The sequence below is a fragment of the Lepus europaeus genome, chromosome 7 (assembly GCF_033115175.1).
Source record: "Lepus europaeus isolate LE1 chromosome 7, mLepTim1.pri, whole genome shotgun sequence".
NCBI classification, from domain to species: domain Eukaryota; kingdom Metazoa; phylum Chordata; class Mammalia; order Lagomorpha; family Leporidae; genus Lepus; species Lepus europaeus.
The window spans coordinates 78300911-78320051 of NC_084833.1; the positions used below are offsets into that span (position 1 = coordinate 78300911).

At 36.7% G+C, this 19141-nt stretch overlaps 1 protein-coding gene across 3 annotated transcripts in view; it reads right to left on the reverse strand.

Annotated features, from left to right (window-relative positions):
- NOX4 (NADPH oxidase 4) overlaps window positions 1-19141 on the reverse strand; it is a 184771-nt gene that overhangs the window by 11658 nt on the left and 153972 nt on the right. For all 3 annotated transcript variants that reach the window (XM_062198298.1, XM_062198297.1, XM_062198299.1), the window contains 3 exons: window positions 7064-7183; window positions 5278-5386; window positions 2234-2302 (listed from right to left, as the gene is read on the reverse strand). In XM_062198298.1, the coding sequence (XP_062054282.1) occupies window positions 2234-2302; window positions 5278-5386; window positions 7064-7183 (298 nt within the window). The remainder of the gene's footprint in view (window positions 1-2233; window positions 2303-5277; window positions 5387-7063; window positions 7184-19141) is intronic.

Genomic DNA, 19141 nt, shown 5'->3' on the forward strand with positions numbered 1-19141 from the left:
AATGCCATCCTTACACATGGTTGCTTCCTAGATTTCAGCAAGTTTCGGCATCTTTAAGAAAAATGCTGCAATTTAAGACAAAGAATGCATCCTAATTTTTCGCTCTCAAAAAGGTTCAGTATATAAATTTCATTAAAATAATTTTCCAAAACAAATCAGTTGTCGTATCTGGCTCATTGTGTGAGTAAAATACTATAAATTGTCATCATCAGCTTGGGGAAATGATCCTAAACAAAACAGCCAGAGACAGCAGAACTCCAAATCTTGAGTCCATCAACAAATGACTGTCAAATGGGCTGATGTCTGCAACTGACAACATTAGATATGAATCAACACTGAAGCTTCGGAATCAAGCAAGAAAATGTGAGAAAGTGTCTGATTCATTGTTAGAGAAATTGACAACCAAACATAATTTATGCTCTATACTTTAACTACAATTATACCATGAGGAAAAGTGATATTGACTTGTTTCATAAGAGTGGTGAAATGAATTTTTTACATATCAAATAGTTCAGAAACCTAACTAGAAAAAAGGGATTCGTCTTTTAAATTCTTATTTGAGAGAGACAGACACAGAGAGCTAATCCATAGCTCAAATACCTGCAGAGGCCAGGGGTGGGCTAAGATGAAGCTGAAAGACAGAAAATCAATCCAGGTCTCCTACATGGGTGGCAGGACAAGAACTTCACCATAACCTGCTGACTCCCAAGGTGTGTATTAGTAGGAAACTTGAATCAAGAACACAGCCAGGTACTTTGACATGAGATGTAGGAGTCTCAACTGGTGGATTTAACCACTAGACCAAATGCTTGTCCCATGTTAGCTTTTTAGGTGACCGACAATCATTCACATTTTGTATTCAAGGCGTTGTGCAAATATATCATGGAAAATATAATAAAGTCTGTGAAAGCATTCATGCCGAGGTTTACTACACTATTCAGTCTTCTATTTCTATATTCAAAATGAGGATGTTAATATCATCTACTGGGACTGGTGCTGTGGCATAGTGGATAAAGCAGCCACCAGCAAGTGCCAGGATCCTTTATGAGCACTGGTTCAAGTCCTGGCTGCTCCACTTCCAATCCGGCTCTCTGCTATGGCCTAGGAAAGCAGCAGAGGTTGGCCCACGTCCTTGGGCCCCTGCACCCAAGTGGGAGACCCAGAAGAAGCTCCTGGTTCCTGGCTTCAGATTGGCCCATCTCTAGCCATTGCGGCCATTTGGAGAGTGAACCAGAAAATGGAAGATCTCTCTTTCTCTCTCTCTCTCTGCCTCTCTGTAACTCTGACTTTCTAATAAATAAATAATTATTTAAAAAATAGAAGTTCAATGAAAATGGAATTAAATATTGCTTATTAAAAATATCATCTGCTTACGCCGGCGCCGTGGCTTAACAGGCTAATCCTCCGCCTTGCCGCGCTGGCACACCGGGTTCTAGTCCCGGTTGGGGTGCCGGATTCTATCCCGGTTGCCTCTCTTCCAGGCCAGCTCTCTGCTGTGGCCCAGGAAGGCAGTGGAGGATGGCCCAAGTGCTTGGGCCCTGCACCCCATGGGAGACCAGGAAAAGCACCTGGCTCCTGGCTTCGGATCAGCGAGATGCGCCAGCCGCAGCGGCCATTGGAGGGTGAACCAATGGCAAAAAGGAAGACCTTTCTCTCTCTCTCTCTCTCTCTCACTATCCACTCTGCCTGTCAAATATATATATATATATATATATATATATATATATATATATCATCTGCTAAAATCTCTTGGGATTACATGAGGTAATACATGTGAAATTCTTAGCACAATGTCTAGCATATATAAATAATCCATGGTGACTATTATTACTATCATTTTAGCTTTGCTTGAAGGGAACTGAGCTTCATTGTATATGATCACATCTCTCTTCACATAAAACCGTGCCTGGATGAAAACAATCACAAGGCTGTTCGTTTATAGTCTGACCTCTTGAGGTAACAGACTTGAGACAAAACCAAACAGAGGAGAGATGGCATCAGGTGACATGAAGAGGCCTGCTCCAGCCTCTTATGAAGAGGACAAATGAAAGTCACGATATGGCTGACTTCAAGGACGAGCCACAAGTTTTTTGGAACACATTCCAAAGGAGGCCTTCCTCTAGGAAACGTCTGTTCAAACCACCTGCAGAAATTTTCTCCCAGCACAGCTCCTACAGTAAATCTTATATTATCAAGAGGCTTGTTTAATTAACAATAACATCCAACCACATACCTGAATCCCATCTGTTTGACTGAGGTACAGCTGGATGTTGACATAGTCAGGTCTGTTCTCTTGCCAAAACTGAGAGGGCACAAAAATGAGCAGATTTATTAAAATCTTTCTGTATACTCAGATTTTCTTCTATTTTAACACAAGAGATTGTAGAATTTAACATGTAACTTTGCTTATAAGTCAACATCTATAAGAAATGTAGTTTAACATGAACAACCTGCTCTACTTGCAAATGCTGGTTACTATTATGGTGGTGGAAGGGTTCTCTATTGTTTTTACAGAAACAAAATCTACCAATATTTGTAGAGTATGACAAATACTTTACTAATGTTTCCCTAAGTCCTTGCCAACTATTCCTTATTTCATTCCTTACCAGTCTCTAGAATTTTACTTAGGAGTTTATTTATCAAGGACATAATTTTTTTTAAGCAGAGGAAGAAAACAGAACAGTGGTATCACATATGCATGGTAGGGAAAAAAACAAATAAAAGTAATCAATAGATACTTTTTTACCATTCCTGCCTTTTACTTCTTCAGCACTTAATTTCTTTGTATATAAATGCATGAGGCAGGAAATAAATCTGTAAAAATCATCTAGAAAATTATGCAACAATGGCTTCCAATATCCACAGACTCTGGCATCACCATTGTATTTTATATCTCTGTCAATTAAACTACTCTAGGTACCTCATATATGTGGAATCATACAATATTTGACCTTTTGTATCCAGTTTATTTCCCAAAGCATAAGGTCTTCAGGGTTCATCAGTGTTGTAGCATGTGTCTGGATTTCTTCCTTTTTAAGCCTAAATAACATTCCATCATAGGTGTATACCACATCATCTTTATCTGATGGCCAATGGACATCTAATGTACAAATGTCTTTTCACTTCCTTGCTTTAAGTTATTCTAAGATCTATATCTCCAGAAACCATCTGTTCTTTTTTTTTTTCACATAAAGCCCAAAGGCATTATGTAATCTACCCCCCTCAGAAAGCACGCGCCCCGCCACTCTAACTGCCCCTACTACCATTCTTCCCCTTGCTTACTATGCTTCATCCACAGAGCCTCTTACAACTTCTTCTGGCATCCTGGGTATATCATTGTTCTACAGCCCTCATCAATGAAGTGAAGATTGCTGTCTTGGTTTCCACCTCCAAGATGTGTAACTCTCTGAAGTCTCTGCTTAAACAGCATTTTATTTTTTGTTTTTGTTTTTGCTGAGAAGTCCCAAACACACAGTATGAATTAGCAAGCCCTCTAATATTGGTAGCTATTGCTTCTACATTCTTTTTCTTCTTTGTCCTAATTGGAATCTCACAGACACCTTATGTATGCATTTACTGGTTTGCTATCTCCCTCATTTAGAATATAAATCATATGAGATCAGAAATGGTTTTCTTTTGTTGCCTGACATATTTCCAGGTGCAAAGACAGTTCTGATTCATAGTAGGCAGCTACTAAATATTTGTTGAACAACAGAATAATGGACTGAATGAATGACACATGCACAAGGAAGCACATATAATAAAATTCATTGCAACACTCTTCATAATAAGCAATAATTATCCAGGGGCTGGCACTATGGTATAGCCAATCCAGCTCTCTGCCACTGGTCTGAGAAAAGCAGAAGATGGCCCAAGTGATTGGACCCCTGTCACTCACGTGGGAGATCCAGTTGAATCTCCTGTCTCCTGGCTTAGCCATGGCTCATTTCTGGCCATTGCAACAATCTGGGGACTGAAACAGCAGATGGAAGACCTTTGTTTCTCTTTCTCTGTGTCTCTCTGTCTCTCTCTCTCTCTCCTTAACTCATTCAAATAAATAAAATACATCATTTAAAAATAAAGTAATACCTAACATTTTAAAATAAATTAGATACATAGTAATAAATGTTCTACAATGGTAACAAGAATGAGGTAGCTCTATATGTACTAATACTAAAAAATACTTGAGACCTAGTAACAAGTTAAAAACAGCAATTTATGTAACAATGCAAATCATATGAAGGAAACTGTAATAAAGCTCATGAGTTACTCTGAGTTACATTGATGAGGTGGTGAAACCAGTATGATTTTCCTTTATCTGAAAGCTTTGAAATGTTTGTACCAAAGATGCACAAATGTATTACTTTTATAATCTGAATAAATAAAGACAGATGGATAAATAGATAAAATGCTGAAGGGACAGGTGAAGAATGTCTGATTTTTTCCCTGTAAAAAATAAAGCTTAGCATTTGGAGTGTTTGAGATTGACTATTTACAATATTAAATATGGCCATGAGAGATAGATACTAAAGGATGGCAGGTGTTGTGTTGTAGCAATTATGTGCTGATGTTTCAGTCCCTCTGGATCCCCTTACCACTTCTTGCCAAATAATACACTTCTATGTTGAACAGCATATGTGAAAACATAGAAATGAAAGTTTCTTTTTTTTTACCCACTATGCCACAGTGCCTGCCCCTAAAAGTTTTTTTTTTTTTAATGTTATTTCTTTTTCATTAAGAGAGAGAGAGAGAGAGATCCATATTCTATCTACTGGTTAATACCCTAAATGCTGACAACAGTCAGGGCAGGCCAGGGTGCAACCAGGAGCTGGGGAACTCTATCTGGGTCTCCCTCCTGAGTGGCAGGGACTCAAGTACTTGAGCAATCACCTCCTGCCTCTCAGGGTATGGATAAGCAGGAAGCTGGATCAGAAGCAGAGTAGCCAGGACTTGAACCAGGCACTCTGATATGTGATGTGAGTGTCCCAAGTGAAATCTTAATGGCTGTATGAAGCTTCATACCCTTATCTGAAGTGAATGTTACTACAGTAAAAAGAGTCAAGATATATACATGTACTCACCAATACCCCTATCTGAAAAGGTATGTCCCTAATTATTAGTTATCATTCTCTCTGGGTCTTTTTAAAAATTTCTTTTTAGGTTTAAGTGACTTTTCTCTTCAGTGCTACTTAGCAAACATTTATTGCTTTGTAATCTAAAAGCAAATAACTTTTTAACTTAAAAATGTTGCAAAACTAAAAGCAATCCTAAAATTACCTTGTTATATAACATGCAGAGTAAGTCTGCAAACCAACAGAAGGATTGGATGTCTCTGCATACCCAAATAAAATACAGTCTTCTAAGTTTGTACGGCTTCCAGTCATCCCTTCAAAATTAAAATAACATGGGAGTGATTAGGATAGCAAACAATTAAAGAATCCTTGCATGCTTGAAAATGTGCTTTTTATCATAAACAATCATCATCAACAACAAAAAAAACCAGGGATTTACACTGTAGTATCTGATACAGTACTCACTATAACCCCCAAATAAACTGAAAATGCAATACAATGCCTTCGAGACATGACACATTTGATGAATTTAAGTATTTATACCTCTGAATTTTACATGTATAACATCCATTTCCAGTTGAAGGCCATGAACTCAACTCCTAAATAAGAATAACACTGGTCCTTGCATCTCAGAAAAGCAGGTTCTCTGTTTTTGGTGAATTCTATCACTGAGCAGGGCTCCAAAGGTCATTTGGTCTTGCCCTGGCTTCCAGACAAAGTGAGCCAAAACCATTCCAAAAAGTTGGTTGTTTATCCCCTTCTTAACAATCATTAAAGAAAGAGATTTCGCAACCACATACTATGTAATACATTCCAACAATTCATAATTCCAAGTCTGGAGTCCTATTTATAATTATGAAGTAGGCTTGAGGTTAAGAAATTCTGTTCATTTTTTATAACATTAGGTGCCCAAATGACTTGTAATGTGTTGTCAGTAACAAATGATTTCTGGCTTAGAATATGGTTATTATGGTTATTTTTGTAAGAACCTCCAAAAAGTTCCAAAATTACATCTAGTCCTTAAAATTGAAATAAAATATTATTTAAACATCATTTCAACTTATTTTTTCAATACTCTATAAAACAGATTTTTAATGCAAATTCTATCTACCTGAAAAGTGAATGGAATAGATTAGAGAACAAATTTCTGCTGTCATTCTATTTGTGTTTTCATGACAATCAATTAACTTTTGCTTATAATTAAGGAGGAGTAAATTAAATTACTCCTTTTGAAATTAAAGCTGAAAGAATATTTCCTCAAGAAGCAATCTCACCTTTAAAATTCCTTTCCTTCAGTCTGTTGTTAATTTGCTAAGTAATAAACCAAGGAATGGAGTACTCATTTGTCATCCCATAAAAGCTTTAGGAAGGAGAAGTTTCACTATGTTCCTAAATCTCTATATATATGAAATATATTAAACTTGTATAACTTAAATCAAATTTTTAGAAAAGAATAAAAAAAGCTTTCTCCAGCTATACTTTAACAATAGCTCAGCCCTTTATTTCCTTTTCCTTCAAATATGTGTTCTTCTCTTCATAGGCCTAATATCTTTGGAATAGTCCATTATGAATTTCTTACTGCTTTGTTTTTGACTTGCCCCACTTGAATATAACCATTTTAAGAGCAGGGATTCTATTTTCATTCATTGATCTGCTCCTAGTATTTGTAAGATTCACCGGTCCATGAGTGCTCAAAAGCACTTGCTAACCAAGTGAATCAGTGCTTCCACTTAGCACTGATGATGCACAGTAATGAAGGATGGCAATGAGTGACTTTTAACAGAGAAAAAGTATTCAGGAATATGTAACTGTGGTAGGACATATTTTTATAAGGGAGAATCAATTGATTATTCCCCTCAACAATTAATAGATGTGATTCCCTGAATAGTGAGTGAATGAATTATTTAAGGAATTATTTCATTCTAAAAAGAGAAGTGATTGAAATATTGGCAGTTTTGTCTGAACTAACAAAACAGATCAAAATCACATACAGCAGGGTGTTGAGTATCGATGCAAAAGGAGTCACTCCAATGCCTCCAGCCACGCACAGGCTGACCTCATAGTTCAGTGACTCCTCAAATGGACTTCCAAAGGGACCATCTATGTATAGCCTGCAGAGAAGGCAGACACAGACAAGAAACATGAAAATATGTTCAATCAATTTTCTATAACATGTAACAAACATACTAGTTTTACTTTCCAGGCTTTGCAATGACTCAGGCTTTATTTCGTTATTCTCATAGTGATACGCATAAAGGAATAAAATGTTGTCCATTTACTGTTAATATTAAATCAAGTACATCTTTTTCTAAGCATGCCTTTTTTGATGGAAACAATAACTAAAAGTATACAGAAATGTAAATAGGATCATGCTAAATGGTTAAGGAAAAAAACAGGGATCAATTGTATTGAGATATTTAACTAAATTAAATTATCAACTGCTTTATTGTGTAAAAATTTAACAAATACTGTTCACTTCATTGACAAAATCAGGAGTAGAAAGATTTACTATATGAGTGGGAAAATAATAGGAGGAAACAAAAGAACCTAACACTGTTCCTCCTCGTGTCTTAGGTTCATAAGTATGAACTGTTCAGGAAATACGAACTATTCAGGATGCTAAGGAATAACCACCACAGAATTTCCACTTATTCTACTTGTGCTTACATATTCATGTGTATGTGTGTGTGTGTGTGCGTGCGTGTGTGTGAGAGAGAGAGAGAGAGGGAGAGAAAGAGATCCTTAACTGCAAGAGAAATTGCTAATTGTTCACTCAACTTGCCTCCTCCCATTCCTTCTTCTTACCAGAACATTAATTTTTTTCAAGGAAGCACAGTGTCCAGCCAAAACACTGCATTTCTCAGATTCCATGGCATCACTTTAGCTGCACAACTACATTCTGGTTAATGTGGCAAAATGGAAATGCAATTGGAACAACTGGGCAGGCTCCCGAAAATGTTCTCACTTGGAAGCCATAACTCTATCCCTCCATCATTCTTTTTTTCTCCCTTGTACCTGGAATGTTGTCTTTGTATCTAAATAGTTACCATACTTTATATGGACTGCTTAGTTCCACATATCATTATATGAATCAAAAATGAATATTTTACATTTTTTATTCTGTTATAACAAAACAACTTCCTGACAAACAGTAACTTTCTCTAAAAGTACATTTGTATAATAAGCCTATTTTGTGCATGGCTTTTATGGTCAAGAGCCATTGCATTAGTAGATGAGTTGATTTTACTTTCATGTGTTGAATGGTTAAATGCTTTGTAAATATTTGTTGAGTGAATTAATATATAAGACATCCCTTTGTACTCTCAGTCTGTGCTACTTACTGTATGTTATATACTACTCTCCATGCCAATATCTGTTTTCTCTTTAGGAGTCTACACTTTTGATGTTATGCTGGGTCCTAGGTGTGGTTCTGATTGCTAGGCTGTGGGAGGGGGAAGCTATTCTCATCTCTTTTGAATGAGGTAGGGAAATGGCATTTCTTTACAATGAGAACTAAAAGCCATTACTCAAACCAGAAGAGAAATGCAGACTGAATCCCTGAGTCGCACTTGAAGAAGGCTGTCTTAGAGAATCAACAGACTCCTAGAAGACATTGCATGAATAAGAAGTGAACTTGTTTTGCATTTCCTCAAGTTTTCAGGAATATTTTCAGGCCAATTAGTTGCTGCAGCAGTACTCAGACCATCATGAGTAGTATATGTGCACTATATATTTAAGCCCTAAATGGAAACTTGAAGAGCATTATTTTTACAATAATTTTTAATATTTATTTATCATGTATTTGAAAGGCAGAGTTAGAGAAGGAGAACAAGAAGAGAAAGACATCTTTGATCTGCTAGTACACTCCCAAAATGGCTGTAATGGCCAGGGTTGGGCTTCACCCAGGAGCCCGGAGCTTCATCCAGGTCTCCCACATGGGTGCAGAGGCCCAAATACTTGAGCCATCTTCCACTGATTTCCCAGTTGCATTAACAGGGATCTAGCTAGGAAATGTGGCAGCCAGGACTTGTACAGGGATTCAAATGCGATGCTGGCATTCCAGGCAGTGGCTTAAACTGCTACATCACACTGCTGGCCCCCAAACATACTGCTTTTAAAATAAAATGACTTAATCAAATAGAAAAGCCACTTCTTTCCCTCAAGGACCAATAACCTTACTGTATACGCCTTATACAGTGTTTTAAACATAGAAATAGAGCAAACAGTAGTTGACATTTTAATCACAATATATAAAATTCTTATATCCATTTGACATCTATTTTACAATTTATTCACTTAACAAACATAGTCTGTGTTAACTATTTGTATTATCGTATTTTTGACTCTAAGATAAAAATGATACCATATCTACTCTAAAGAGGCTCTTCCATCTTTATACACAAATTCATTAAATGGTTAGAGTATGATACATTATCCCAATGAATCAATTTTTTAAAAGATGAGATGTTCAAAAAATATAGTGAAAAAATTGACACCTTATTTCAATCACAAAGAATAAGAGTGAAGAGTCATGAAAAACATCTCTTTCTCACTTATCTGCTTTCCAACTCAGACACCTCTCAACTCCCCACGTATTCTTTGGTGTTTTGAAATAATGTTGGAGTGGACTAGAACTTGCAGTTCTAGCCACTCCCTAGGGATGGGATCATAGAAAGGTTACTTGGCCTCTCACATGCTTAGTAAATCAAAATCTGATTTCCTTCATCTATAAAAGATCAACAAGATCTGATGATGCAGAAAAGAATAATAAAAATCATAGGTAACGACAGATACATCAGAAATGCGGTCTATTATTCACATCAATGACTGCAGACTACTGGAGAGGTTCATTGACTATACAAAAGATGGGCCAAGTTCAGTGTGAGATGGGATGTGTTGGTGGGAATTTTGTTTGAAGGACCTTGGAGAGTCAATAATTTTTCATTTGAAACATTATTTTCTCACTTTATGAGGGAGGCATAAAGAGAAACTACTTATCTTTTTTTTTTTACATATTTAACTTGATTAATGTGTAAAACGCATTGCCCTTTATTTATAAACAATGATCTCTTCCCTATCTTAGTACGTGATCATTAAAAGAATGCTAGGGGGTGGGTGTTGTGGTATAGGAAGTTAAGCCGCCATCAGGGATGCCTAGATCCCACACTGGAATGCTAATTTGAGTCCTGGTCTGATTTCCAGCTATTCTGCTTCCAAAGCAGCTCCCTACTAATGCACCTGGCAAGCAACAGAAGATGTCCCCTGCCACCCATATGAGAGACCTGGCTGGAGTCCCTAGATCCTGGCATTGGCCTGGTTATGGTCACTTGGTGAGTGAACCAGTTGATGGAAGGTATCTCTCCCCACCTCCTTCTCTCCCTCTTCCTTTCTCTCAACACCAAAGCTGTTTTTCAAATAAATAAATCTATAAAACAAGTAAAAGAATGCTGTGTTACTATTATTATTTATGTGATAAGATTAGAGAAATTAAACTCAACTTTTCAAAGAATTATAACAACATAGTAGAGATGAAATCAACATGACACATTGTTAAACTTCAGGTGATAATTCATGAAAAGATCCTCTATGAAAGACCGCAGATAAGAGAATTCTAAAAAAGGGAGGGTTCCTATTCTGAGGCGCATTCAAAAGCATATAAACATTTTATGAAATTTAAATGTGTTTTTCTCTTGAAAGCAGGATCTATTACATTTAAAAAAAAAAAAGCTTAGTTGTTTTACTGAGTAAGACTGAGTTGACATTGAGTCACATGATTTTCTTTCAGTAGAGAAATTCATTAGCTAAAAATTAATTTAACTACAGACACAACTGCAACAAATACTTCTTGCACTCCTATATCTCAACACTTTCTATTACCTTCTCCTAAACATATGTATATTTATTTATTTATGCAATCTGAGGAGAAAGAAATTCATTGCCAATTTTAAGAAAGAGATTGTAATTATACTGGTATTTCCCAAAAGGGATGTTGTAGAACACTAATACAATGGGAAATAAGAAAGTCATGGTCAAATTTGGATTTGAGAAATGTGTTCAACAAAGTTTTTGTTGCTGCTCATTTATTTTAAAACACCTGTAATAAAAACTTTTAATTCTGGGGTGTTGTTGAGAGAGGGAGAAAACTGTTTCCCACCCTTTCTTACAAATGGGTGGTGGCCACGAGACTAGTTCAGTCTAATTTGATTAAGAAGTTTTGGGTTGGATTTCTGAGAATTTCCTTTAAAGGGAGGCCCACTTCAATGCACGTACCCTTCATATTCTTGGTTTTTCTTCCTTCTCCTGTCTGGAAGGAGGACATAATGGCTGAAGTCAAAGGAGCTATCTACCTTGCCAGCACAAGAGGGAAAGAAGAAGAGAGATGCTAACACTCAAGCAACAACAGTAGCCACCTGTTATGTTAGAACTTCTCCGTACACAAGAAAAATAAACTGCCACTACTTTTAAGCTATGTTTCTGATGTATGCAGTTGAATGCAAATACACCTGATAAAGCTTTCAACATGGTACCTGGACATAGTTAGCTTTTGATAAATTCTAGGTATAACTACTAATAAAGAGATGTAATTTATACCATAGTATGTAGATATAAATGTGTATTTTTGGAAAATTGTCCTCTACCTGATGAGTTCCTACTATAAAGATTTATTTTAATAAAATTCAAAACAAGTATCTGGGACTCCTGGGACTCTTCCTTCACAAATTCAAAAACAAGGTATACTATCAATAGATACTCTTCAATGAAGATTTAAATCAGGGCCTATCTGAATGTTCTATCTACACATTTATTCTTAATCAGCACAACAAATTTCATAAGAAAGTATTTTAAAATTTCCATTTTATTAGAATGGGAACTAAAACTAAAATGTTAGATTCTATCAAGGGGACACTTCTTTTTTTTTATTTAATAAATGTGAATTTACAAAGTGCAACTTTTGCATTGTTGTGGCTCCCCCCCCACCTCCCTCCCTTCCACAGCCCTCCCATCTCCCACTCCCTCTCCCATCCCACTCTTCATCAAGTTTCATTTTCAATTATCTTTATATACAGAAGATAAACTTAGTATATACTAAGCAAAGGTTTCTACAGACTGCGTCCACACAACCGCACAAGATACAGAGTACTGTTCGACTAGTAGTGTTATCGTTAACTCTCATAGTAAAACATATTAAGGACAGAGATCCTACGTGGGGAGCATGTGCCCAGTGACTCCTGTTGTTGATTTAACAATTGACACTCCTATTTATGATGTCAGTAATCACCCGAGGTTCTTGCCAGGAGTTGTGGAGGCTGTGGAAGCCCCTTGAGTTCACCGACTCTGAACTTGTTTAGTCAAGACCGTATCACAGTGGAGTTTCCTTCCTCCCTTCAGAGAAAGGTGCCTCCTTCTTTGATGGCCCGTTCTTTCTGCTGGGGTCTTGTTCACTGAGACCTTTCATTCAGGTTGTTTTTGCCACAGTGTCTTGGCTTTCCATGCCTGTGAGACTCTCATGGGCCTTTTAGCCAGATCCAAATGTCCCAAGGGTTGATTCTGAGGCTGGAGTGCTGTTTTGGGTGTTTGCCATTCTATGAGTCTGCTGTGTGTCCTGCTTCCCCCGCAGGATCATTCTCTCCCTTTTAATTCTATCCTTCATTATTTGCAGACACTGGTCTTATTTGTGAAATCTCTTCAAGGCTTACCCTATCTTTTTGATCAATTATGTACTTAAACTGATCAATTTGACAAGTGAGATGGCTCTACCATTGGAGGTAAGACTGAGTGAGCATGTGCCGACCTGTATATCCCCTCCCTTTCTTATCCCCACTCTTATATTTAACAGAGATCACTTTTCTGTTAATTTTAAATGCCTAAGAATAATTGTGTATTAATTACAGAGTCAACCAGTGGTATTAAGTAAAACAAAAAGAACAACAACAACAAGAAAAAAAATACTAAAAGGAATAAAATAGTAAGGGGAAGGAGTGTTATAAAATTCTTTACAATCTCTGAGGTAGAATCTTCACTATTTCAGCAGTGCCCCACTTTTTACAGAATTTTTTTCTAGATTTTTTTTTTATTGGCCTTGCTTTTGCAGTTTTGATGGCAGGGCTGTTACTCATGAATTCCAGCCCAGGAGTAGAACCTACCACCTGCTAGCAGGCTAGCTTCTTTCTGACATCTTTCTTGCTTCATTTTGCAAATACCAATAATATTAGAAATTCTCTTTATTACATACCACACTCTCTTCAGAATATTGCTTTTGAAAGATATCTTGCCAGCCAGGTATTGAAAGTCACCTACTGTGAGCCTAAATATGGGAATGAGAAACTGAGAGATAGTAATCTCTTTATCAAGGGTAATATTAAAATAACTATGTATACTGTGAATAATGTTATGAGTAACTGAGTGTGAAAACTGCAGAACAGCCCTACCACACACAGAGGCAGGCCCACAACAGAAAGGTCACCTTCCCAACTGACCACCTTCCAACAGATCCTGTAGCTTAGAGTCATCTTTGTCAGGAAAAACCACCTGTCATTTTGGCAGGATCTAGATGAGAATGAAGACACTAAAGCAGTCCACAGAGGTGAGCCTTTCCCCTACCCTGAGGTAAGACATAGATTTGAGAAATGGCAGGACAGAGTTGACAATGGGGATGGTGATCAGTATTTCCTTTTGCAAAAGTCCAGGTGCTTTATATCATTTAATTTAAACATTTTATGACCTCACAAGATAGAAGCATGCCAGGTACTGGGCATTCTTCAAAGCAACATTAGAAGGAAAGTTCTCCACTATCTCCATTTGAAATGTAGAAAAACATAAAAAAGGAGAAGAGAGTGTCATGCATCCCTACTAACGAGGACTGTAAGCCAGAATCTGACTCCAGTAAAAAAGCCTGAAGTCACCCCAACCTCCATCCTTCTCTATCCTCTCCACTCCCGCTTGTCCAAAAGTGATTGCACTCCACTGATTGTGTCTCCTAATGTTCTTAGACATAAATCCAACCTTCCCTATTACTGTTATCACCATTAACTTTATCACTGCCTTACTCAGGATGAAACTGCTACTGGCCAGTGGGCTAGCCCCATGTATTCCTCTCTGGCTCTATGATACACCTATGAAAGTGTAAATCTGAGTATCATTCTCCTTTGCTTGAAATCTTACCATGACTCTTGTCTTCACACTAGAGTCCAACTTCCCTTCTTGGCTGTCCAGTCCTTCCTCACTTCTCCTTACACCAATCGCCACATTGCTTGTGTGCAAATGTACATGCGTGTGTGTGTATGTGTGTATCTGTGCAAATACACAGAGTTTTCAGTCACCTAGAGGTGATCTTTCAATGCCCACACTCACTTCCATAGCTTTTTAAATTCTTTAAATTGCTTTTAGATTTTTTAAAATTTAAGGTGAACAAATTTCATGTATTTCATATATACACGTTTAGGAGCACAGTGATGCTTTCCACCCTACTCTCCCTCCTACCCATGTACCACCCATCCTTCTCCCTTCTCTTTTATCCCCTCTCTTAATTTTTACAATGATTTACTTTCAGTTTATTTATCCTCATAAGATTAACCCTACACTAAATCAAGAGTTCAACAAATAGTAAGAAGAAAAAAAATACTATTCCTCAGCAGTAGAGACAAATGCTGTAAACAATCATCAAATCTCAAAATGTCCATTTCACTCCTGTACGTTACATTTTTTGGAATTCTGTTACCACATATCAGGGAAAAGATGTGGTATTTTTCTTCTTGGGACTAGCTTATTTCACTAAGTATAATGGTTTCCAGTTGCATCCATTTTGTTGCAAGACAGGATTTCATTTTTTTAATGGCTAAGTAGTATTCCATAGTGTATATATAGCATAATTTATCCAGTCATCAGTTGATGGACATCTGGGTTGATTTCATTACTTAGCTATTGTGAATTGAGCTACAATAAACATGGGGGTATAGATAGCTCTTTCATGTGCTGATTTCAATACCTTTGGGTAAATTCCCAGGAGTGCAATCACTGGGTCATATGGTGGATCTGTTTTCAGATTTCTGAGGAATCACCATACTGTCTTCCACAATGGCCACACCAGTTTACATTACCACCAAGAGTGGGTTAGAATACCTTTCCCCTACATCCTCCCCAGCATTTATTGCTTGTTGATTTCTGTATGAAAGCCTTCTACCGGATAAAGTGAAACCTCATTGTGGTTTTGATTTGCATTTCCCTGACGGCTAGTGATCATGAGTATTTTTTGATGTGTCTGTTGGCCATTTGAACTTCCTCTTTTGAAAAATGTTCCAAGTCCTTTGCCCATTTCTTAACTGGGTTGTTTGCTTTGGCTCTTACACTTCTACTTCTGCCTATAAAACCTCTTCATCTGGTCTACCTTACTTGTCAAGATTTTGTTCAAGAAGAAAATTAAACTTCATGTGATCTACCTAGATGACCACCCATCTCCTCCTGGCCCCTCCTCTCCCCTCTCTTCTCCCATACAATTTAGTGCATTTCTCTACATATAGATTTTTACCAGACTTTATATTTTTTCTGCTGGTCTTTGATTCTGTCTCCCCTCCCATTAAATTCTAGTTGGCTTAAAGTCAGATACTACGTTCAATCATTTTTGTATTCTCAGTAATTGTGACCATCTCTGGTGCACAATAAGCACTGAAAGCATATTTGATGAATGAATGAAAAGAAGTAACCTTAACGAATGAGTTAATGAGAGCTAGTATAGTAGAATTAAGTATAATTTAAATTTTTAAAGAGACCCTGTTCTGCCATGTGACTTGAGGTAAAATATTTGCCTTTTTGCATTGTTAGTTCTCTAATCTGCATAATGGAAAAATACGGGAATGGTAATGAAATAATGGAAATGAAATAATGCTTGGAAACACAGAGTACAATCCAAGGCATATAGAAAGTGGTTCTCATATGTTAATAATTCTTTATAACTGTGAATGAGAATAACTCCAGAGAGGAAAGAAGCATCCCTAGCAGTGGAATTCAACACTTTATCAGGTAAGAGAAAGATAAATTGGAGGATACACTAAATCTGGAAAGATCATTTGAGGCTTTGCAGTTTACAGACATTACCTAAAATCATTGTTTGCAGCCATTTTTAAGCAACCATTTAGAAATCAGATCAGATCAGGTTGGGACATTGTTTTTATTTCCAAAATACTCAGATTGTTCTCAGGCAGCATGCCAAAACAAAGAGGAATGCCTCTGAACCTTGTCATAAATAATATTTCTCTTTCTAAACAGACGTGATATTAGGCAGCTTAGAGAACTTGATTGTTATTGGGGAAAAGTAGGAATATTTTATTTTTGTATTTTCACAATATTTTTACGTGCCATATGATTAAACCTGAGACTCACTGGGTCATGTTTTGCTCATTTAATTGCCATAATAGATGCAATTCATTTGTGAATAAAATTATGCCAAATGTCCTCAACCATTTATATCCGTGCTGCATTTACAATGGTAAGATATAACTATCCTCTAGACTAAATACACTATAAACTTAAATCTTTTAGAGTTAATGAAGAATAATAACACCAGTAAGACACAAATAACAAAACTTATTATTTTATCACCATTTCCTTCGTCTAACCTATAAATCAACAAGATGAGTTTTGTATTAAATATGCATTCTTCTTGTTTCTTTCCACTCATATGTCTCTTTCTGACAATCGTCACACCCATTCATGCTCTGTGAGTTTTCATGTAGCAATGTCTACATGATAGGATGGAAGTCTCTGGCTTTGACATGGGTCACAAGAGAGTTCACATATGTAAAAATGTGATTAATGAACATTGTAATGCTTTACAACAACGTTCTCCAGCCCTACTACAGGCAAAGGTTTTGTAAATGGCTTTCCCTTAAACACATACACACACACACACAAACACACACACTTCATGATCTAGCTGTTGTTGGTTTCAGGAATATTTTCATGAATGATAAAAATAATACGAAAAGGGTACACTTTTTCATTTCATTATTTGTTAAGTATCTCTTTGTTATTACCAATAAATAAATAAATATCAATAAATAAATCTCTTTGTTATTACCAATAAATATTTGTATTTAATTATTTGTTAAATATCTCTTGAAAATACAATGCTAAAGATTATAGGGACATTATGTTAAAAAATTAGAAATATCATCCAAATACAACTGCCTACACTGAGCTGTACAAAGTGTTCCTGTTCATTATGCTATGTTCTATAAATATAACCCTGTAATAATGCTAAAATATATTTCTAACAGATCCTATATCTAATAAGTAAACATTCAGAAAAATGAAACAAATTCTAATTATTTGATTAAATTTTCAACTTTCCAGAAAATTTTCTGCCAGAAAATTACAAATTCATTTACTTTCAAGTACATATAATAATGAAAAAATAAGAGTACTAAAGATTACTAACTGAGCACCAAAAAGGAAACCTGTTGAAGTGAAATGGACACTATGAGAAACAGTGATTTGCTCAGCCCTTGTCCTGTTGATGAACAACTTAATACTTTACCCATTTTAGTATTTTTTTTTGTTCTACTTAATACCATTGGTTGAACTCTTTAATTAACACACAATTATTCTTAGGTGTTTAAATTTAACTGAAAAGTGATCCCTGTTAAATATAAGAGTGAGAATAAGAGAGAGAGGAGATGTACAGTTCAGCACATGCTCAATCGGACTTGCCCCAAACTTTACAGTTAGAGACGTGCCAGGGGATTCCAATTCAATCCCATCAAGGTGGCATGTACCAATGCCATCTCACTAGTCCAAGTGATCAACTTCAGTTCACAATGGATCACACTGATAGCTCTAAGAATCAAAGGGATCACACAGACAAGACTAGTGTCTGCTAATACTAACTGATAGAATCAAAAAGGGAGAGAACGATCCAACATGAGAAGCAGGACACATAGCAGACTCATAGAATGGCCGATGTTCTAAACAGCACTCTGGCCTCAGAATCAGCCCTTAAGGCATTCAGATCTGGCTGAAGAGCCCATGAGAATATTTTAGGCATGGAAAGCCAAGACACTGTGGCAAAAAAAGACCTAAATGAAAGATCTCTGTGAGTGAGATCCCAGCGGAAAGAACGGACCATCAAAGAAGGAGGTACCTTTCTCTGAAGGGAGGAGAGAACTTTGACTACCGCCTTGTCTAAAAAAGATCGGAGTTGGCAAACTCAAAAGGCTCCATAGCCTTGGCAACTCATGACAAGAGCCTTGGGTGATCACTGACGCCATAAACAAGAGTGTCAATTGTTAAATCAACAACAGGAGTCACTGTGCACTTACTCCCCATGTGGAATCTCTGTCTTTAATGTGTTTTACTATGTGAATTTATTGTATAACTAGTACTCAAATAGTACTTTATACCTTGTGTTTCTGTGTGGATGCAAACTGTTGAAATCTTTACTTAGTATATACTAATTGATCTTCTGTATATAAAGAGAATTGAAAATGAATCTTGATGTGAATGGAATGGGAGAGGGAATGGGAGATGGGATGGTTGCGGGTGGGAGGGAGGTTTTGGGGGGAAAAAGCCACTGTAATCCACAAGCTGTACTTTGGAAATTTATATTCATTAAATAAAAGTTAAAAAAAAGATTACTTCAAGAAAATCTGTAGAAAATAGAATTGAAATACGTTTATTTTGTTGTAATTTTCTATTGTTCATTTTCCATGATTTTTAATAATCTCATTTATTTATCCAATGATTTTTCTATCAAGTATGAGAGGACTTCAAAAGTTTATAGAAATGGAATTAAAAGATAAGTTTATTGTGCTGTAAAAGCATTTAAATCCATTCATAGTTTATTCACAGTACATATTTCTATGAAATTATTGAAGACTGCACAAACGCAGGGTTGGACAAAGCTGAAGCCAGGAACCAGGGAGCTTCTTCCAGATCTCCCATGGGTGCAGCAGGGGGACAGCCACTTGGGACATCTTCTGCTGCTGCTTTCCCAGACCATTAGTAGGGAGCTGCTTGGAAGTGAAGCAGCAGAGACTAGAACCAGTGCCCATATGGGATATCTGTTTCACTAGTGA